Source organism: Ovis canadensis, chromosome 10, assembly GCF_042477335.2.
Source record: "Ovis canadensis isolate MfBH-ARS-UI-01 breed Bighorn chromosome 10, ARS-UI_OviCan_v2, whole genome shotgun sequence".
NCBI lineage: Eukaryota > Metazoa > Chordata > Mammalia > Artiodactyla > Bovidae > Ovis > Ovis canadensis.
In genome coordinates, this window is record NC_091254.1 from 44,269,979 (window position 1) to 44,292,971 (window position 22,993).

The window sequence follows — 22,993 nt, forward strand, 5'->3', positions numbered from 1 at the left end:
TGCGCAGTTTTCAGCTTAAGCGAATGAAGGCTAAGTTGTCAGGGATCTTGCAGGCTCTGAGCTAGAGGAAGTAGGTATCGAGCAAGAAGACAAAATCACAAGTCATGTGTGTCAGTGGAACTGGAGCCAGAGTCTCTGAGATAGCGCCATGCTATCGAACGGGTGACCCCGGCCCAGGAATTAGGGGACAGTGGGAAGGTGGAAAGTGTGCTGGGAAAGAGGACTGAGCAGGGATGTGCGGGACCCCATTCTCCTCACCAGGCCATGTTCCTGGCACCAAAAACCGTGTTTTGTACTTGTTGATTTAACTGTTCTTCTGTCCCCGCAGATTGGACTATGTCTCCCCCAGGTATGTTAGCATTTTCACAGCATGTGGAGGGTTTTATATTATTGGCAGCTACCTGGTAATCTGGTACATACTAGCTGTTTAGCAATATTGAGTGTCTCCAAGTTAGGATACAGCTATTACCTACTTCCTTAGCTGGTAAAGAGTCTGCCTGCAATGAGGGAGATCTGTGTTCTATCCCTGGGTTGAGAAGATCCCCTGGAGAAGGGAAAGGCTACCCACTCCAGTATTCTGGCCTAGAGAAGTCCATGGACTGTATAGGCCATGGGGTGGAAAGGAGTCGGACATGACTGAGCGACTTTCACTGTCATTGCCCACTTAGGGCTTCCCAGGTGGCACTAGTGGTAAAGAACCTGACTGCCAATACAGGAGATGCCAAAGGCTCGGGTTCAATCCCTGAGTCAGGAAGATCCCCTGGAGAAGGGAATGGCTACCCACTCCAATATTGTTGCCTGGAGGAGTCCATGGATGGAGGAGCCTGGAAGGCTACAATCTAGGGGTCGCAAAGAGTCAAATGTGACTGAAATGACTTAGCATGGGTTACTCACTTCGGTGCAAAGAGAAAACAGTAAATAAGCATTGGAGACTGCAAGCTCCACGTTTAAAAAGCAATTTACGACAATCCCTTATCCTTTCAAGGAGTTATTCTAACACAGACCTTAGATAAACATGTTTACATGCAAGTGCTTAAAAAGTCTTCATTTTTAGCCTAAAAATGAAGTGCTAAACAAGAATTCTCTGAGAGTAGAGTCCCATCTATGTAATGAAATGAATATAACACATTTAAACTCTGAAATTTGTTGCAATGAATGGTGGGACACACAGACTTCTGTCGATGTTATTAGAAGGAATGCATCTAAATTAAGATTTAGTAGTGAAGTCTAAATTAAGCAAGTAACACCCAATAACAGATTACTGTCTGGAAATAGTAGAGCTCACTAGCATAGTATAATTTAAAAGAGGTATATTTTAAAAATAGAGCAGTGAGTATATAGAATTTTAAAAGTGAATTTTTGTTAATATCTTATGTTTGTCGTCTCCGGGCAGGCTGTGAAACAGGCAAGGGGTGGGGTGGGGTGGGTATACACTGAACTGAGAGCCAGAAGATCTGTCAGTTTTTACCTGGGGGCCTTGGGCATAAAGCAGATACAGTTCCAAGTCTCAGCTTCCTTATCTGTAAAGTGAGTATACGAGTACCCACCTCGCTGGACTGTAATAATTCTAACGATACTTTATAAATCATAAAGCCATACACACCTATGGTATTGCTGTTTTGTCTTATTGCTCTTCTGATCTTCATTCCTTTTGGTAGTCTTTCATTTCTGCTTCAAAATGGATGGTTCTTACAGGTCCATTTCATTGTGAGCAGTACAGTGCTCTTCTTGCCTTTGAATTTGGGTTCCTTGAGGCAACTAGACACTTCCCTGGTGGCTCAGACGGTAAAGCATCTGCCAACAATGTGGGAGACCCTGGTTCAAACCCTGGGTTGGGAAGATCTCCTGGAGAAGGAAATAGTAACCCATTCCAGTATTCTTGCCTGGAAAATCCCGTGGACAGAGGAGCCTGGTAGGCTACAGTCCATGGGGTCGCAGAGAGTCAGACACGACTGAGTGCCTTCCCTTTCACTTTCACTTGAGGCAAATCTGTTCAAGGATTAAGTAGAAATGTTTCCCTTTCTTCTTTCCCTTAACAGATACTAAGCACCGGAAGTGAGCCGTATGATGTGTGTTAGAGGCATTAAGGGTTATTACTGGAGCTTTGGGGTGGGTGTGTGGGTGGGAGGCAGTGAAAGCAACCTAAAAGGAATTGACTGAGCTGAGCTCCCTTGGAGAGTAAGATCAAACCAGTCCATCCTAAAGGAAATCAGCCCTGAATATTCACTGGAAGGACTGATGCTGAGGCTGAAGCTCCAACACTTTGGCCACCTGATGCAAAGAGCGGACTCACTGGAAAAGGCCCTGGTGCTAGGAAAGATTGAAGGCAGGAGGAGAAGGGGTGACAGAGGTTGAGATGGTTGGATGGCATCACTGATTCAATGGACATGAGTCTGAGCAAGCTCCAGGAGATGGTGAAAGACAGAGAAGCCTGGTGTGCTGCAGTCCATGGTGTTGCAAAAAGTCAGACATGATTGAGTGACTGAACAAGCTTCCAAGGGCACTCAGAAGGCAACCAGGTGAAGAGGGAGTGGCACCCAAAGGCTGAGTGAGGTCCCAGAAGCAGGGAACGGCCTGTGTCCTTCAAAACCCCTGAGAACTTGGTGTTGCCATTCTATGAAAGAGGAGGGGGAGAGCCTAGCAGAAGGCCCAGCAGCCACTCTGGGAAACTTGGGCTCCACCTGAATGTGAGGAGAATGCACTGAAGTGGATTAGGCAACAGTGTGAAGGGTCAGGTCGGCAGTTTAAGTAAATCCTCTTTTCCAGGAGTAAGAGAGGCAAGGTTCAATATCCCCTGCCAAAGTGAGTCAATCACACAGAAACTAAGACATCAAGGCTTCCAATACGGCTTTGAAAGAGTTTTGAATTGATCAAAACCAAATGGGGGCTTCCCAGGTGGTGCTAGTGGTAAAGAACCCACCTGCCAATTCGGGAGACATAAGAGAGACAGGTTCATTCCCTGGGTCGGGAAGATCCCCTGGAGAAGGAAATGGCAACCCACTCGAGTATTCCCTAGAGAATCCCACGGACGGAGGATTCTCCCCAGCTGCAGTCCATGGGGTCACAAAGAGTAAGACGCCACTGAAGTGACTTGGCACACACACAAAACCAGTTGAGAGTAGCTGCATTGAATGGGTTAAATGTTAATTGGTTATTCCCAATTTAAATAATTACAATCAATTTCCGTCTGCCACGCACATGGACAGAAGCAGCATGAGATGAAGAAGTAAGGACGGGGTGGGTGGTGGAGGGAGGAGACAGCAAGGAAAGAACACTTGGATTTTGCCCGTGTAAGAGAAGAGAGTCTAGTGGGGGCAAGAGGGAACGGGTCAGGTAGAGGGTTATTACCTGAAAGGAGAGAAGAGTAACCGAGTTCATAGGCTAAGGAGCCGAGAGAGAGAACTTGACCCTCCAGGGAGGGTGGATGGGGCCCCAGCCTGGAGGAAGTAGATGTCCCAGGAAGTGGTCCCCAAACTGAGCATGTCTGCCACCACCTGGGCATCTGGTAAGGACACAGGTTCTGAGTCAGCAAGTCAGGGCAGAGGGTGGGGAGAGGGTGAGATTCTGCTTTTCTAACAAGACCCGCAGGTGATTCACAACATTTGAGATGGATAGATCTAGAGCCTTGTCCCCGGGACCAGCATCCTTGGCATCACCTGGGAGCTTGTTAGAAACACAGACACTCAGGCTCCATCCAGACCTCCTGGATCAGGATCTGCAGGATCCCTCAAGAGATTCCAGGGCACATTCCAGCCTGAGGAGCTCTGCTTCGGTTGACATGAGATTCGAGTTTGGAGAGGGAGTGGGAAAGAGTTGGAGTGGGAGAGTTGGAGGGAGTGGGAGACTCGGCCGGCGGCTGCTTCCAAAAGCCCAGAAAAGGTCACAGATATTCTTCAGCGATGCCAAGTGCCTTGGGTACCAATATGTTGAGTGGGGTTTTTCTGACTTGCACAAAAGACTTCCTGTTACTATGTGGTATACAGTGCTTTTATTTTTATTCAAGTCTCTTCATGTAAAAAAATAAATACTGCCATTTCTTTTTAGCTGATTACCTTGTAAAACATTTCCTCAATTTCTGTGATGGACTCTGTGTTATTAAGGGTTCTCTAGAGAAACAGAACCAATAGTATGTGTGTGTACAGAGAGAGAGACTTAGTTTAAGGAATTGGCTCCCACACTTATGGGGCCTGGCAATTCCTAAATCTGCAAAGAAGGCCAGCAGGCCAGAGGCCCAGGATGGCCTGGGGCAGAACAAGGTCCAGGTCTTCCTGAGGTCACCTGGTTCCTGTCTGCCACCAAGAGGGGCTGTGGTTAAGCAATCCAAGAATGACTGCTATCTTTCCACTGATAAATCCAGAAAAGAAAATCCCGTACTAGTCTCGATTAGGACAGTCCAGTTTAACAGGGTAAATTCTAAGCTCTGCTTCTAACTTGCCACTCACCAAACTCACATTTTATTCAAATAAAGCCATAACAGCAAGTTCAGACCTTTAATTCTATCAAAACCTTGTCAATCGTACATGTCACCTCCCTCCCGGGCCATCTCTGTTGTCTCTGATTCCTGAGTTTTTGTCTTCTCTGAACTCTTAAGAGTAATTATTCATGCCTTACCCTGTTGGTTCTCTCAAGTTTATTCAAACCATGAGTATCAAGTGTGAACATTCATTTAAAATCTGTTGGACCAGCATTTATCCTTCCAAATGAATGTTCTCTTCTTCAAAGTAATCATTTATTATAATGACACTGCTATTGCTTAAAGCATCTTTGAAATGCGTTAGAAACTCCATTCAGAAATTGATGCACATTCTTTTGAATTTCTTAAATATGGGTATAACTTTGCTCTTTGAAGATAGAGTACTTGAAACAGAAGACGTTTGAGCTGATAATTAAGGTAGGCAATCGAGTAAGGCAGTGTTATCCTTTGGCCAAAATTCAAACTCTAACCATGAGGTAATAAGAGAAAAATTCCCTCCTGTAGATAATGTCTGGATTTGCATTCTTTTGGAACAAATTAATAGCTTCCAAGGTGACTCTTTCACTGAGAGCTTCTGTAATCTGTCACTTGGATAAATCAATCATTACGTGTTTATTTTAAAACTAAATTTTACACTTACTGTCATTAATTTTATCACCAAAACTGGATCATAAGCATTTTAGATGCTTTCATTTTTGAATCTGTCCCTGAGCACTGGTACTATTGTTCTTATTAGCTGAGCACCTGACTGTTACAAGACTGGACGCTCCTTGAAAGCAAGGGCCACGTTTTAGGCACCATTACTCACCAGCCCTCGGCTTCCCTGGTGGCTCAGATGGTAAAGAATCCACCTATAATGCAGGAGACCTGGGTTCAATTCCTAGGACGGGAAGATCCCCTCGAGGAGGGCATGGCAACCCCCTGCAGTATTCTTCCCCGGAGAATTCCATGGACAGAGGAGCCTGGCAGGCTAAGTCCATGGGGTTTCAAAGAGTCAGACATGACTGACCAACTAAGCATACACACATATTTCCTTAGAGGCAGTGGATAAAACTTCGCTAAGTGAATATCGAATGAGTGAATGCATTTGGTTCCAAGTCAACTGATAACAAATTTTAATGATAAGAGAAAACTTTTAGATCTTTAGTCCATTCCTGGAGTGATGACTGATGGCTTTTCAAAAAATGGACTTGGTCAATTTTTGTGAATAGAGTTTCTATTCCCTTTGGGAAGCATATACTATGGGATATCCCCTAAGGTTTGTTTGCTCTGGTATAAAACTTATTTGATTGTTAATACTCTTCATTTTGCACTGAATTTGAATAATAAACATTTATCATTTTCTGTTATTAAGGAAGACTCCCCTTTTCTGAAACATCATCACTTTTTTTCCTCCAAATACTTCATAGACTTGTTATTCAAAAAAGGCTCTTCTGTTTAAGAATTTTTATTTATTTATTTTTGGGTGTGCCCTGCAGCATGTGTGATCCTTGTTCCCTGACCAGAGATCAAACCTGCGCTCCCTGCATTGGAAGCACAGTCTTAACCACTGGACCACTGGGCAAGTCCCCCAAAAGGCTCTTCCTGAGAAAGTAGCTATAAAACCACAGTTCTTACTGTAAGTTCGTAAATTAGAAGGCCAACATACCACCTGCATAGTATGATGGAATGGTCACACATATTGGTCACAAATTTAATCAATTCTATATTAAATGCTAAGGAGACATTTAATTGCACAAATATGGGACATACCATTTCAAATACAAATGAAAGGACAATCGGTGATGCTATCAAAATGTATCATACAGGAACATTCTTTAAAAGGATAAGAAAATTATACTCGGGACCCATAAATCTTTCTCATTAGAAGCCTATGTAGCAATTCATTCATGCAGGTTTTTTTATGTAGATAGGATTGTTTTTTTTTTCTTTTTGAAGAACTCCACTGTAGCTATGAGATGAAAAATGTATTGATGTGACTACAATGTATTATGGTAATGTATAGCTTTCTTCTGTTTTGCTTTTAGTGTTAGGATTGCTAAAAGCTTATAAAATACCCAACTGACATTTTGTGCTTTTAATAGAGAGGACACGGCCGCATACATTATCCCTCTCCCATCATGTGTGGTGTTGCATCACTTGGCCTCTCTCTACACAGGCCGCTTTGTTAAGAGGGAGACCACGGGGGTTCAGGTTTCAGGCAGCAGGGGCAGGCTTGCAATCCTACCAGCCTGGCCAGTCCTCCATAAAGCCTCAGCTCCGATGTTTGTCCTAAGGTCTCATCCTCCCAGCAGGATGATAAATAGACTTGACTTCTGGAGAAAGATGTCCTGGACTTTTTGCTCAGCCACATTTGCAAGACCGTGGCACTGCTAACCTCATACCTGCTGGGTTTAGGTTCAGACAGGGATGTCCCCAAGCAGAGGGCCAAACCTGGAAATAGGAAGCGTCTTGGGGCAAAACCTGGGTAAGATGGCTCCGCCTGGGAAGCCCCCAGGATGCCAGGGTATGAGGTGCCAGGGTATGAGGTGCCAGGGTATGATGCCTGCTGCTTCCCTCTGGCTCTTTGAAGAAGCATTCAAAGAAGAGGAACCTTCCAGCCGTGGGGCCAAAGCCTCCCATCCTGAAGTCAGCTGCATCGGGCTGCCAAGGCATCGCCCTCAGAAATGCAAGGAAGGGGCCTCTGTCGGAGGAGAGGGTCTGGAGGTACCCGCCTCCCCACTCTCTCACTTCCCCTTAGCCCTAGATGCTGGCACAGGCCTGGGGTGTAGGAGGAACTGCGGAACATCCGGCCCAATCAGATAAATGGGTTTGGTGTCTCCTCAGATTCCAGAACGCATGGAAATGGCAATTCTGCCACAAGAGGCTCCATCAGAGATGATCTGGGTGACAGATTGCAGTTAAAAACTTCATCTATTGAACCTGAAAAAAAAGTTAAAAGGGCCTGCATTATTACCATCTCTGGAAAACCAAAACCAAAACCCAACAGTACTTAAAACCCACACAACATCCAACATAACCATTTCAATGAGAACGGAGAATCTGGCTTCCCCAGAAAAACTCAAAAGACAGAACATGCTGCTTGCTGTTCACCAAGAGGACGCGGATGGCTACTTCCTCTCCATGGACTGGGCATGCAGGTGTCGTTTCTCACTTGATGACAGAAGGCCCACAGGTGGGGACCAGATGCCAAGAACAAAGGTCAGTTTCTGAGAAGGAGACTAACTGATCACCAGGGCAGAGCCAGTGGAGATGCCTGCCTGGCCACTGATGTGTTGTGGCTAGACCACCTCAGGTGCATAATTATGGCTCAGATGAGCCTTGAGAAATCCTCCCTCCCCAGCTCTGGAGTGGAAGGGGGCCCCAGGGCTGGCTCAGAGTAAACTTGCAAGGAAGCACTGCCCAACTTCACACGCCCCTCGGTGTCCCCGGGATAACCAGTGGATGCCCAGGCAGCCTGTAGGACAGAGTGAGCAATGGTGAAACAGAGAAAGCCTGCCCAGGCTGCCCCAGTCAGGGGGGAGGCTGGAGGGCGTCCAAGAGAGGACCGGGCATCTGGTGTGGGCACAACCAGGCAAGGTAATCTTCCCCCAAAAGGATGAACATATAAACCTCCCCCTCTTCCCACCACCACACAGGGCTGCAATGGAACAGAACATGAAGGCATCTTTTTAAGGAACACCCAGACAGAGAACATAAAGCAACACGGAGGGAGAGAGGAGGAGGAGCCGGGAAGGCAGGAGGGAGGGGGAGACACACAGAGACAGAGGGAAGCTGCCTCCAGGACAAGAAATAATCAGGAGTAAGCTTCCCTGGTGGCTCAAGTGGTAAACAATCCGCCTGCAATGCAGAAGACCTGGGTTCAATCCCTGGGTCAGGAAGATCCTGGAGAAGGGAATGGCAACCCACTCCAGTATTCTTGCCTGGAGAAGTCCACAGACAGAGGAGCCTGGCAGGCTATAGTCTTTGGGGTTGCAAAGAGTCAGACATGACTAAACAATTAATACACACTTCAAGCATTTTTGCTAGAAACATTGGAAGAAAGCAACTGTCATTAAAAACAGTTAGTGAAGCATCTGTATTAAAAAAAAAATTTTTTTTTTAACTGCAGGTTCATAGAGACTGGTGGATTTTTTGTCTTGTTTGAGTGTTTTCCTTTGTTGGCAATTAGCCGCAAGAGTCCTGGTTCAAGGAAGTTGCCTTTCAGCACAGACTAGCCTGGGACAGAGGGCAGGCTCAGCAGAAGACAAATCCAGACAAGACTTGACTGGTGTCACCACCTGAAAAGTCTTGCCAAATCCTGGAGAGGAGCTACTGGATAGAAAATCCAGAATGCACCAGATATGACCTGCAGTTTGTTAAGAGAAGAAGTCTCAAGGGTTATTCTTTAGTGGTCTTAGAAATCCTGGAGAACCTTCCAAATATATTTTTTATAATTTTATTGATCTTATTTATTTTCTGGCGGTGCTAAGTCTCTGTTGCTGCAGTGGGCTTTTCTCCAGTTGTGGTGAGTGCAGGCGACTCTCTAGGTATGACGGGAGGGCTTCTCATTGTAGTGGTTTCTCCCGTTGCAGAACACAGGCTCAGTAATTGTGGCGCAAGGGCTTAATTGCTCTGAGGCATGTGGGATCTTCCCAGACCAGGAATGGAGCCCGCGCCTCCTGCACTGGGAGGCAGATTCTTTACCACTGGGCCACCAGGGAAGCCCTCAAACGTTTTTAAAGATGGATGTCTCGACCATGTGTCCTCCTCCCCTAACACATTTCCCTAACATTCTACTGCCCTGAATATGCACATCAGGAAAGCATCATTCTTCTTTAGTTAAATTATTGTTAGAAATACTTCAGAGCATTAACATGTATTTATGTTAACAATATATTTTAAAATTATTTTCTGAGTGTCCTGCACAGTGAAACCACTGAGAGAAAACCTTAAGGAGCCTAAAAGGAAAAGTCACTATATTCTTTTTAAAAAAAAAATTATTGGAATGCAGTTGATTTACAGTGTTGTGTTTACCATATTTCCTTTTGGTAGTAAATGTTTCTCACTTCTTACGTTCTGAAAAATGTGATATTATATTTCCCCTTTATCAAGAGGCCTTTCCTTTTCCATTAATTGATTCTTTTCTCCCGTGATATTATTCTACCCTTTAACTGTCGTTCTGGGGGTACTTGAGAACTTTTTTTAAAGGTCAGATTTATTTTTTCATTTTAAAAAATTTTCTGGCCCCTCCACGTGGCATGTGGGATCTTAGTCCCCTGATCAGGGACTGAACCTCTCTCCCTGCCGTGGAAGTGCAGAATCTTAACCACTGGAGCACCGGAGAAGCCCCTACTTGAGAATTTTTAACATACCTCTAGAAGTTACGCTGAATTTTCGATCAGAAAAACTGCTCCTTCGGATTAAAGGTTCACTCATTTTTTCCAGAAATAATTTAATGGTCTCCTTCTTTTCTGGGCTTGTACTTGACAAATTTAGAACTTTTCCATTCACTTTTACAGTGGAATTGCTGAGCCCAAACCAATAGAAGAAATCAAACAATGCATCGGCTTTGAATTCATACGCAAAGCTCAAATCTTCTCCGTTAACAACCTTGTTTCCTGGAGGGAAAAAATTCTTTACTGCCTCTTGAAAATCAAACTGAAAGAGAAAGAAGCATTTAATTAATTACATGGATATAACTATAACATATTATGGACATACATTACCATACAATTATAGTATAGAATTAACAGCTGTCCAAATGTCCAAAATATCACACCTTTTATTTCTCTTTCTGACATAATTTTAAATAGGTGCCTTTATTTAAAAACAAACAAACAAATCTTTGCCTTTGCATCAAGTTCCATCAAGTTCAAGACCTTGGACTGCTTGGTCAAACTGATATTTATTCTTACCCCATTTCTCAGAAGTTGCTAAAAACTAAGTTCACTTTACTGGTAGTGATAATGCAGCAGTAGAAAATGTCAGTCTGGATTCAGTTAAGTGAGAGTTAAGCTTTAGGGACTCCACCCTGGCTTGCAATGTCCAGACCCCCTTCTGTGTTGGCAGCCCTGGATTAACACAGGCCAACTCACCTGGAGCCGGTAGCTTTCTCCAATCACTGAGGAAATGACCATGTCCATCCCCTGCTCTATCTGTCTTCTTATCTTGGGGTGTCTTGTGTTCACAAGAAACGCGTATGTCCTTTCTAGAAACGAGGAAGCACAAGTCAAAAAGAAGGGACCACTTGTGACCTAGACCTACTTCTTAGAGAACAGTCGGCTTTCCGGTCACCAGCAGGCCAAATGATATCAAGGGCTCAGATGCACTAACAAGCATTCCTTGTTACACTGTGATCTGATCCTGGCCCCTCCTGCAGAGAAGGGCATCTTGACTTTGAATTAGGAAGTGAGCAGAGGATCTGAATGACTCTGAACAAGATGAGCAGAGCGTCGGCTCTATGAATCTGAATGAGGAAGGGCGTGTTTGAGGAAGTCTCTTTGGAATTGGTAGGCCCATTCTTACTCTCTTGAACTCATTTTTAAGAACATTTTAGAATTAAGTTTAAGAAATTCTAACGCTATCACAGAACTTATGCTCGTTGACTCTCCACATATCACTTTGAGCAGGAGGAAGACGCGCAAATGGAGATACTTTCATATTGGAATTTGAGTTAATTTAGTTGCTATCAGTTTGATTTCCTGGAAGAAACAATAAAGGGATATCTTTGGAATTTGAAGGCCACAGCAGGAAACATGAAAGCATCTGCAAGTCATTCCTCACAGGAGCATCTGATACGGGATAGACAGTATGGTGTATCGTCATCATCACTCCAGTCATTTTTGCAACCCCTTCAGGCTCAGAGATCACTTCCTGCCAAGACAGGAAGTACGAAAGAAAACTCAGAGACAGATGGTTTCTGCTGCAGGGTCATTTAGAGGTTTGCTCTGCAGGCCTCCGCTGATGGCCTAACCCATCTAGCTTTCAGCCTTGCACAAGCTGACACCGTCTCTGCTTTCTCCATGTCCAACTTCTGCCTCATCAACAGGCCACAGTCCACAGCCCAGAAAGGCAGAACCAAACCCAAACTTTATATACCTACCTTTCAAGGAGTCCTTTTTGGTCTGTACATGAACAAAAAAGAGCATTGGTTTGCTCAATATGGTTTCCCTGTAGTCTTTATAATCGCAGTAGTTGGTCAGTTCCACATATCTGTGAAAAAAGCAGAGATGATTACAAATGCTATGTAGCCTTCCACTGAAGTCAGGACAGGCATGTACCGGACACGTGCCTGCTATATCCACAGATCTTCCAAGGGAAGTCCTCTAAAATGTATTCTTCAGGAGGCAGCCATATCTTATATCAAATAAGCAATTCCCCCTCCCTGGTTGACTAACAGATCAACCTGCCACCCAAAGGTGGCCTGGGCCTGGGGGTGCCTGGCACCAGCGCTCAGCTCTCAGGGGCAGCCTTTACCAGATGATGACCCCTACCATCTGTTTGGGCTGTAAGAGCAGTGTGCACACGCGCGCGCGCGCGTGTGTGTGTGTGTGTGTGTGTGTGTGTGCATGCATGCTCAGTTGTCCCGGACTCTCTGTGACCCCATGGATTGTAGCCCACCAGGCTCCTCTGTCCATGGGATTTTCCAGGCAAAAATACTGGAGTGGGTTGCCATGCCCTTCTCCAGGGTAGCCTTCCGATCCAAGGATCAAACCCTCATCTCTTGTGTTGGCAGCTGGATTCTTTACCACTAGCCACCTGGGAAGGCCCTAAGATAGCGCTACCAGAGCACTATGTATCACTGAATTGAGAATGAATTATGCTTAATAAGTGGACTTCTCAAGGTCTTCTCCCGTGCAGTCATCCTAACTGATGGATCTGAAATTTTCCTTTCCTTCTCTTCTTCTCTTCCCTTTGCTAATCCTGAGATAAACCCAGGCCCCTTCAGAGATGCAATATTCACATGAACTACTTCACATCTCCCCCGATTGTGAGCTTGTACAGTTTTTAAAAACTAATGTAGGATTTCTCTTCAGGGCCCTATTCAATATAGCCTCCTTGGTCTTAGTTCATTATTTCAACCCAGGAAGATCTTTTTGCTTTTTGACTGTGTCTTCCAGCATGTCAGTTTCCTCTCCCTACTCTACACATTTTCCAAGCCTCCTTTCTGTGTCTCTACCTGCATTGTTGATTTAAAAGAAGACAGATATAAATTGGCTTCTTTCAAGAAGATGGCTAATTTTCTAGCCAAACCCAAGTTCAGAAGCAGCATGGACACGGCTGGGCTGAGAGGTACACAGTGGGCTGGGGGATGCGTCTGCCCCAGGCCCTCTTCAAGACAGAGAGGCATCCCCACTGATGAGCATCACTGTGAGGTCTGCATGGGGTGAATGGGGGGCTTTTGCTATAGGGCTGTGTGTTGGCTTCTAGTCCCAGGCAGAAACCACTCCTGCATTTCTGGCTTGTGGTCCTTCCAGAACCTGACCTGAAAAATCACCGCCTTGGGGACCACCTGCAGCTGGGGGGCTCTGGCCACACAGTCTGCAGCCTCCTTCCCCATCAAGCTGGTTAGAGGGGCCAGAGCTGGAGACCCAGACCGAAGCCTGGGCCAAGAGCAGTGGGAGAATTCATCTACCCCCGAGTCAGGAAAACACAGCTTCCGCTCGTCTGCCTCTAGCTCCGTCTCTTCCGGGTGAGATAACACAGATGCAGACTGGGATCTGCCTGGCTCTTCCTCCGTGCCTCCCCCACCCCAACCTTCCTGGGCAGAACAGGGTGGAGAGAGCATGGGGTGAGCAGGCCCCTGAAGGGCAGTGTCACCGTTCTCTTTGTCCCAGCTGACCAACTGCCAAAAGGTCCTGGAGAAAGGAAGCAAAGGAGAAGGGAGGAGGAAGGGAATGACCCTTTGCTGGATTCCCTCTCTCTCATTCATTCATTCGCTAAGCCTGGGTGCTGACCTGTGCCTTACGCAGCTGAGGCGCTCAGGGCCCAGAAAGTGGGGGTGGGGTCGCAGGGCAACAGTACAGGGGTCCCCCTGTGCTCTCCATCCCCTCTGCCATCCATCTATTCCATCTATTTCCCTCAAGGTGATTCCTCTGCTCTCAATAGCCATGGTCTTACGGTCACTCTCTAGGGCATGCGTGCGAGTGTGCCTGCCTGCGAGGGTAATGCATTCAGAAAGCCTGCAGTCTTGACTACCCAAATGACAGTGCACTGTTTGCCTCTGGCTAAAATCGATTGACCTCTCATTGGAGGTATTGTTTGGCAGGGAAAAGATAAAAATCTCAACTTGGAAACAATCACTGGTTGGGAAAATAATTGGTTTCCCCCAGAATTCCACGGAAGAGGCTTTTTCTGAATGCCACTAGCCCTGATCAAAGAGGAGGGACTTGGAGGAGGGAGGGGAAGGGGGAGGTCTTCTGGAGAGTCACATGTTGAGTTAAATGCATAACTTATCATGAGTCACTTCTTCTGGAGCCTGAATTTAATAAGATATCCTGAATAATAAGACGACTCTCAACATCATTTAATCTTCCTTTGATGATTTAGAGGCACTTTTAGGATCTTACCCGGGCTGTCAACAACATCACAGAGCAGTGCCAGTTATCGCTGTACCACAGATGTGAGAAAATGCTGCTCACGCGAGAGCTCTGATAACAGAATTTACAGACGAGATTGTGGCAAGATCCCCTGCTTAACGCTCTATTGAAACCAGGTTGCAAAGAAGAAAAATCCCCTTACGTTCATCCATTCCCAGCCTCCCAGATATGGTCCAATTGTTAAACACCTCAGAATCACAGTGGAATAAATAAATGGGAACATCCCTTTTGAATTCAGACAGATGCACAGACACTGCCCTTCAGAGGCCTGCTGGTATGAAATCTGGATATGCAAGTCACTAAGATACAAAAAAGACAGAGGACCTAATTGTTAAATCTCACAGGTCTTCAAGGACCCGACATTCAACTAACAGTTTTAAGATGAGCCTGAGTAGACTCCCTTAGTCTGATGAGACTAGCTATCTCATCTTTCATTATGCGTATTTCTGAACTGCTAATGCAGATACTGCTCCTGCGTCCTGGATATTTATTATATTTGCTGAAGTTATCCCTAGGGAAGAGAAGCGAACATTTGGAGAGAGCTGCTTTAAACTCTGATTTCTTCAGTGCTTTTATCCTGGCCCCAGGATGCTCCTAGGTCGGAACTTTCTACACCTGGCTTTCATCCAGGGATTGAAAGGCAGAACACTGTGATAGCAAAGCATGGTGGTGGTGGTGGTGGGTAGTCGCTCAGTCGTGTCTGACTCTTGTGACACTGTGGACTGTAGGCCGCCAGGTTCCTCTGTCCATGGGATTCTCCAGGCAAGAATACTGGAGTGGGTTGCCATTTCCTTCTCCAGGGGATCCTCCCAACCCAGGGGCTGAACCCAGGTTTCCTGCATTGCAGGCAGATTCTTTACCAATTGAGCTATGAGGGAAGCCGCAGTGGAAAGCGTAGTGATTCAAAATAAGAAGATTTAAATTGTATCCTGATTGACTGGCTATATGAACTCAGTCCCAGAGCCACAGCTCATCATGACCTTGAGTGAATTACTTAACCCATCTGACCTGGTCCCCTCATCTATAAAAGGGATATAACAGAATCACTTCCCATTTGATGATGTAATGAAGTGCTAGTAACATAGACATACAGACATGGGCTCATAGTAGATGCTCAACAAACATTATTAGAGTCTTTAACTCTGGCCAACTCTGCTGGCCCTAGGGTGAAACTCTATAAGCTTCTGATGCACAGCCAGGGCTGTGTTCATTCAAGTTACCAGGAAAAGAGGACTATATAAGTATCTGAAAAATAAATAAGAGTTTCTCCTTCCTTGATCCAATTTTTTTCCTAATCTTTTTAGTTCAGAAAGCTAAAGGGAACTGCTTAATGAAGGCAATATCTGAAAGATGGGATCAAGAAAGAACATAGAGTTTTCGCTTCTAGCAAATCAGGGGTAGGTAAGATCACCCACCCCAAAGATACCTATTCTTCTCCAGTTTCCTTCAGATTTTACATCATCTTGGAATGATTCAAAAGTCACTTTAAATTTTCCTGGCCCCTGAATATTTAAACTGGCTTCCCTCATGGCTCAGCAGTAAAGAATCCGCCTGCTAATGTAGGAGACTTGGGTTCAATCCCTGGGTCGGGAAGATCCCCTGGAAAAGGAAATGGCAAAGCACTTCAGTGTTCTTGCCTGGTGAATCCTGTGGACAGAGGAGCCTGGTGGTACCGTCCATGGGATCACAAGGATTTGGACACAACTTAGCAACTAAACAACAACTGACAATTTAATACTCAAAGACAAATAGAAATTCAAACACATGGCTCACATCTGTGTGTGTGTGTGTTCATTTCTAAAATATGTAGGGAGGAATAGAGAAAAAGAGGAATATATTGGATAGTCCTTGTGTAAAAGGCCCAGAAATTGCTAATAGCTTCCACAATTCTTTGCTGTGACTAAGCAAAAGCTTACAAGGATGTTCTTTCCAGTGTCAACTTGTTAGTTTTATGCAAAACCTCCCCTACACACTCAAAACAGTTCCTTCAGTTCATCATCTCAACCGTCTTCTTCTGCCCGACTCCTGTGAAATAAACAAAAATTTCAGATTCATCACTCTAATGTCTGTGGCTCTAATCATTGATATGCATGTTCAATCATTCATTTCTGCAATAAACAGTGACCAAGCAAATATTAGGACAAACCTAGACAGCGTGTTAAAAAGCAAAGACATCACTTTGACAACAAAGGTCCATATAGTCAAGGCTATGGTCTTCCCAGTAGTCATGTACAGATGTCAGAGCTGGATAGTAAAGAAGGCAGAGTGCCGACGAATTGATGCTTCTGAACTGTGGTGTTGGAGAAGACTCTTGAGAGTCCCTTGGACAGCAAGGAGATTAAATCAGTCAGTCTTAAAGGAAATCAACCCTGAATATTCTTTGGAAGGACTGATCCCAAGGCTGACGCTCCAATACTTCGGCCACATGATGCAAAGAGCTGACTCACTGGAAAAGATCCTGATGCTGGGAAAGATTGACAGCAGAAGGAGAAGAGGGCAACAGAGGATGAGATTGTTGGATGGCATCACCGATTCAATGGAGATGAGTCTGAGCAAACTCCAGGAGATGGTGAGGGACAATGAAGCCTGGCGTGCTGCAGTCCATGGGGTTGAGAAGAGTCGGACACAATCTGGCGCCTGAACAACAAAGCACCTACTATGTGCTTGGCACTGGGGACCTAACAAAGAAAATAGTCTTGCTCTCTAGAAGCCCTTAGGAGAGGGCTAAGAAAACACCATTTCAATATGAAAGGATTCACAACTAAGACCTCATTGCTTATAGTCTGATTATTGGTCCTATAGCACTGACATCACAGGGGAGCTTGTAAAACTGCAAAATTCTGGGTCCCTCTCCAGTTGTATCTGATCTAAAATCTGTGTTTTAACAAGCTCCTCAGTAGACTTGCAAGCTTATTAAAAGTTTGAGAAGCTTTGGCCTAGGACACAGCCCCTGTTACTCAGAGGCTTACAAACCAGTTAATCATTCAAACACACACAGACCAGAGGAATGCACAGTGCTCTGCTTCTTGTGTCCACAGGGCTATGTCCTAGCGATGTAAATAAGAAGAAACAAAGCCAAGAGCCTGGAGTTAGAACCGTTTACTGAGCTGAGTCAGGTATAGCAGAAGGGTTGTTCTGTCAGGCCAAATAGACTGCCAATGGGTGGGCAGAGCAGGAGACGGGAGCCCAGGTCGGGGCAGGGAGTCATGGCTTAGCTAAGCCTTGCGGACTGGGGGTAGCAGCATCCAGGCCTGCAGATGTGTGTTTGTAAGGACTAGAGTGTGGCTGGAAGGACAAAGCCAGGCTCCCAAGGAAGAAAGCAGCAATGGCTTGTGGCTTTTTTCTTATTTTTAAATTGCACCCAGTCTTAAAAAGTATTGCAGCATGCATCCCCTTAGCTGAGGCACATGGGATCTAGTTCTGTGACCAGGGATCGAACCCAGGCCCCCTGCACTGGGAGCTCAGAGTCTTAGTCACTGGACCACCAGGGAAGTTCTGTGGCTCATGGCTTTTGAATCACCCCATCTGGGTTTGATTCCTGCCTCTGTGGCTTCAGCAAGTATTTTAACCTTGTTGAGATGCATATTCTCACCTATAAAATCTGGCTGACAAGAGGTGCCCCATGAGGAGGCTGAAAGATTAAATAGCATGTAGAAGCATTTGGCATTGGGGCTGCTTGATGAGAACATAAGCTGACGTTGATCCCGTGATGAAGATGTGCAACTGACTATCTTAAGGACTTAACACATTTTAATTCTGAACAACTTATAAAGTTGTTGGCATTATTAGTCCCAGTTTACAGCTGAGGAGACTGAGTCAGAGAGATGAAGTGACTTTCCCCAGTCACTCAGCTAGTAAGCAGCGGGACTAGGGTACAGACCAAGGCAGCCTGGCCCCGGCGCTCATGCGTGTCCACACTTTGTTCTTGTGGTTCAGTCGCTCAGTCCTGTCTGACCCTTTGTGACACCATGGACTGCAGCACACCAGGCTTCCCTGTCCTTCACTATCTCCTGGAGTTTGTTGAAACTCACATCCCCTGAGTCAGTGATGCCATCCAACCATCTCGTCCTCTGTCACCCCCTTCTCCTCCTGCCTTCAATCTTTGCCAGCATCAGGGTCTTTTCCAATGAGCAGCTCTTTGCATCAGGTGTCCACATTTACCCTGAACTGAATTCCATAAAAATCATAGTTCAACACATGAGAGGTTATTACTTCATCAATACCACTATGCGTCCTGTTTAAGGGGCTGCTATCCCAGGCAGGTCATTAAATCCAAGACTCAGACCTGGGGCCAGAGCACAGGATTGGTCGTGTCAGGAGCCCACAGAGCACAACAGTAAGGGTGGCCAGGCTCCATGTAGAGATGCTTCTGAGAAGTGGGCCCGGGCTGCAGACAGCGCCCAGGCACCTCCCACCCACAGTGGATGGAGCTGACACTTCCCCCAGTGACAATCTAAGTATGATCCAACCCTGACGCATCCTCCCTTGAGTCTTTACCCGCATGCGTCTCCTCCCTGCCTCCCCTGCACTTCCTGCCCCAGGCGCTCACCTCAAGGGGGTCGAGACCATCACCCAGCTAAGAGATGCTCAGACCTGAGCAGAAGCAGGTCACAGTGCTACTTTCAGCGGCTTCCTTCATACCGCTGGACTTACTTTCTCTCTTAGGCTGATTATACGTGTACTGGCTGATGTAATCCCAGTCATTTATTTGAGGTTCGGGAAATCTATGAGCGCGAGGCTGCGTCTCAGAGGAAGCCAGAATTACTCCAGGTTGGAAGCAGCTAGCTGACAGCCTGGGCTGTAGACAACTCTGCAGAGAGGCCCTGGCCCTGCAGTTCACCGGCATCTCACCCGGGGAAATTACTTAATTTGAGTCCTAGTTTTCTCATCTGTAAAAATGGGAAACAAACAATGGTGCCAACTTTGCCAGCTTTTGTGAGACAATAGCTGTGAAATACTTTGCACCAATGCTGAGACTCAAGTAAACATTAAAGAAAAATGTATTTGCTTTTTTTCCAAGCAGCCTCTTACATGCTAGAGGACCACGGAAAACAAGGGATTAGGGCTCCTCTTTGTCAAATGTTGGCCATTACATCCCACTAACAGGGTGCATTACAGGAAAAAAAAAAAAAAGGGAAAGGTGTGTGTATGCGTGTGTGATGGTTAATGGTAATTTACACCTGGTACCCTGAGCAAATTTCATTTGTAACATGGGTGGGAATTCTGAGCTTGATTCTGGGATCTTTAGAAGTGTGCTAGAACTTACTGGGAAAGAGTAAATCATGCAAATTACTCTTCAGTTAAGTTGGCTAGAGATCACCGAAGGAAGGAAGACAGAAAGAAGTGAACGACAGCTCAAGAGCAACTATTTTGAGACAGAAAGCTGCATCTATCTTCACACCAAAGACAACTGGGTAAATCTGTGCCTGCTTGAGAAGCAGCAACTTCAGACACTGAATTTTGACTGTGCCTCTCACTCCTGATCCACGAGGGCAAAAGCTCTCCCACAACTGTCTTCCCCTTCTTTCCAGAAGGCTCCCTCTGTTCAGACCAGGTTCTCTCCCAGTCCTCTTTCAGGACTGCACACCCACCTGCCACGGTCTGTCCCCCAAGAGGAAGGCAGGTTGTTCCAACCTCCCGAATTATTCTCAGGTACACCTTGTCATTCCCAGGTACAAAAGCCCTCGCGCTATTGCTTAGCCCATAAGAACCTTGTATTTGCTGATTCTTCTTTGCACCCTGGTCTCTGTTACCTCGTCATTGTTTATTCTGGACTCCAAACTGCCGGGGGAACCACTGCTGTTTAATTTTCCCATATAGAGGTGTTCAAAGCAAGAGTTTAATAACCAGACTTCAATACCAGTTCAAGTTTTGCAGCGCTGTTGGCTGAGATCAGGGGAGTAAGGACTGCCTAAGACCTAACCTATAGCTTCAATTAACTCTGGACATTTTTATTTTTCATACTCTGTTCTCAAATACAATGCTTATCTTCTTTTTTTAAATCTCTGCAAATCTGATTTCTAGCTCAGTTCCTACCACCCTGCTTATGGCTTGGAATTTTCAGTTCGCTCAGAAAGGGAGAGATTTTTGCTGGGGAATCCTGTATCAGGTGCTCAGTGAAAGCCCTCACTATCTTTTGAGAGGAAAAGCAAGGTGTTCCCCAGCAGCTTTGAAGAAGGCATTTTAAATATCTCCTTTGGTTTGCTTGCTGCTCTTGAGTTTATTCCACCCATAGGGTGCCCGGGGCTGCTGTCTCTCCCTGGAGCAAAGGCTTTCTAGCTTAATAGCTGTCTGCTCACTCATCTCAGAATCAACCTGTTCCACTTCCTGATACCCAGCTCCACAGCACAAACGCAAGCTCCCCACCGCGCAGGTGACTTCTGGAGGCATCAGGTGACCTCTGAAAGCAAGAGATCCCAGCAGAACCCAGGGTGAAACTCCTCCTCCTTTGCCCTCCCAAAGCCCGCCTCAAATGGACTTCAATCCCACTGCCTTCAAGTCCCCTAGGAAGTGCTTCAGGCACTTTTCCACTACACTTAAACATTCAGTGAAAGTGAAGTCGCTCAGTCATGTCGGACTCTGCGACCCCATGGACTGTAGCCCACCAGGCTCCTCTGTCCATGGGATTCTCCAGGCAAGACTACTGGAGTGGGTTGCCATTTCCTTCTCCAGGGGATCTTCCCGACCCAGGGATCAAACCCAGGTCTCCTGCATTGTAGGCAGACGCTTTAACCTCTGAGCCACCAGGGAGTGACCCTCCATCAAGTCGTTGTGGCCCCAGCTCTGTTCCCGGAAGCCACACTCACTGCACTCATCTTCCCAGAACGGAACTGCCCACTCGACAGCCGACTGCCCGCTCGACAGCCCACATGGTCCCTGGGTTGGACTTCACGGGCTTTGGTTCCTTCTCAGACCCGGTTTATTAATTTCTTTTTTGAAAAGGCAGGGAGGCTAAAGATGGGAAATTGTAAACTGCTTGCTCTCACTGGGTCTCCTCTTTGGATCCAGCTGATGGCGCAGAAGAGAACAACCTCTCCCCGCCCGTCGCCCACCCCCCCGCCCCGCCCCGCCCCGCCCCAGGCTAAAGCGAGGGTGTGAGTCTCTGCTTAGCAAGGGTGTGCCCCCAGTTTGATCTCATTTGACCGGGTTAAGGAGCCAGAAAGGAAGAATTATCAGCCAGTTCCGCGCTCCCCTCCCTGCCCACCCCTTACCACCCTCATGGGCGGCTTGGACAGCTGTGAAATGGTGCAAAGGGCAGGAAAAACCAGGGCAGGGGGAGCTCCGCTCCTCTGGGTGATGTTAGCAATGAGAAAAATCTAGAAGTGTGATGGGGGTTAGGGGTCCAGGCTGAATCTCTGGAAGTGAAGCATGGGGATGGGGATGGGGGTGGGCAGCGTGGAAGCCTCGGCGGGAACCAGGAGGCCGGCCGGGGTGCGCGGCGAGGCCACCCACCTCCTCATGTAGCTGCTCAGGCGGTAGAGCTGCCCGTCGAGGCGCACGAAACCGTCTCCGAAGACGTTGAAGCCCCCGCGCGCGGCGGCGGGCTCCGCGGGCGCAGGCACCACGAGCTGGTCGCCGCGCAGCTGGAAAGCTCCGGGCTGCAGCCGCAGCAGCTGGCCCAGGGGCAGCAGGGCCAGCTCGCAGTCGCACGTCCACAGGCTGCGGAGCTCCCCCGACGAGATGGACGTCAGGCTCGGCCTGGCCGCGGGCGCGCTCGCCAGCCCCGCCATGGCCGGGCTCGTGCTCTCGCTGTTCTTGGCCCCCGGCGAGGCGCTCCGCCCGGGACCCCGGGACGCCGCTCAGGTCCCCGCCGGCGAGGAGCGCAGAGCTGCGGCCACCGCGCCGAGAAAACGGCCCCGGCCCCGCGCGGCCCTTTTATCCCGCGCCGCGCCCCTCCCGGCCCTCGGGCACGACCCCAGACGCTCCGGGCGGGCGCGTCACAGCATCTCAGGACTTGGCACGCTCCCGCCCGGCCGCGCCCGCTCGCGGCCAAGGGTTTACTCATTGCCCTGGGGTCCGCCGCTCCACGCCTGGGGCTTGGCCCGCCCCTGCCTGGACACTGTGGCGGCGAGGGGGGGGGGGGGGTTGTAGGGGGGGACACACACTGCTAGGGGACACTGCCGCGGGGACAGTGCCAGGAGGGAGGGAAGCGTCCACCGAGGGTGCCGGGTCAGGCCCGAGGTGGAAGCCAGGGCTCGCAGCTCGCCCAAGGGACCACACCTCCGCGCACGGGTTGGAGCGAGGCATGCATCCCTCTCCCGGCGCCCCACCTGGGGCCCTGGGTCCTGGGGCAGTTTCGGATCTCCGTTCTCTACTCCCGTGCCCCGCCTCCAAGCAGGAGTCAGATGCCAACCACCGTCTCCTATCCTTGCTTTCTGTTTTTTCCCTTCTAAATTATTCCATGAATTTCCCCTGCTCAGCCTATCCTTCACCTGGATTCCCTTCCGTGTGGAAATCCCACTGGTCATCGTGTCACTTTCCCACAGTGGCTTTGTGAATCCCCCGTGGATTCCATCACTTTGTTCTGCTTGCTTCTCTGGCACGGCAGACCACGGGGAGCAGTGTGTCCAGAGCAAGGGTGGGGAGGGGGAACCGAAGGGACCCAGAGGTCCTCTCCTCCCCTGCCTCCCCGGAGGCTGAGCCCCTCGAATCGAATCCTGGAACACCTCTGGGTGTTCTGTCTGGAGATATTTGAGAGTTAGGTGTGGCTCGTTTTGTGCAAGGCATGAAAGGAGGGCTTTCCCATTCAGTTTAATTGTACAGCTATTTCCAAAACATCTACTAGGGGACAGGCAGAAAGCTAAATTCTGAGAAAAGTAGAATGACTAAACATAAGCCCTGCCCTTGCCGCGCGTGTGCCTGTCCTTCAGTTGAATCCGACTCTGCAACCCTGTGGACTCTTGCCCACCAGGCTCCTCTGTCAATGGGGTTCTCCAGG

At 47.5% G+C, this 22,993-nt stretch overlaps 1 protein-coding gene across 1 annotated transcript; it reads right to left on the minus strand.

Annotated features, from left to right (window-relative positions):
- Positions 1-5,905: 5,905 nt before the first annotated feature.
- Positions 5,906-22,113, minus strand: MEDAG (mesenteric estrogen dependent adipogenesis). Its single transcript, XM_069602244.1, has 5 exons — positions 21,508-22,113; positions 11,559-11,668; positions 10,552-10,664; positions 9,829-10,114; positions 5,906-7,396 (listed from the first exon to the last, which is right to left on the minus strand). Exons 1-5 carry the CDS (start codon positions 21,783-21,785, stop codon positions 7,272-7,274), a joined length of 912 nt encoding a protein of 303 aa, XP_069458345.1. The 5' UTR covers positions 21,786-22,113; the 3' UTR covers positions 5,906-7,271.
- Between the last annotated feature and the right edge of the window lie 880 nt (positions 22,114-22,993).

What these genes read in the sequence shown, in the direction of transcription:
- MEDAG (XM_069602244.1), bottom strand. Translation starts at nt 21,785, where the DNA reads ATGGCGGGGCTGGCGAGCGCGCCCGCGGCCAGGCCGAGCCTGACGTCC. An exon ending in CTGAGCAGCTACATGAGGAG is followed by an intron (nt 11,669 to 21,507) that starts GTGGGTGGCCTC and finishes CTTTTTTCACAG; the next exon opens with ATATGTGGAACTGACCAACT. An exon ending in CAAAAAGGACTCCTTGAAAG is followed by an intron (nt 10,665 to 11,558) that starts GTAGGTATATAA and finishes CCTCGTTTCTAG; the next exon opens with AAAGGACATACGCGTTTCTT.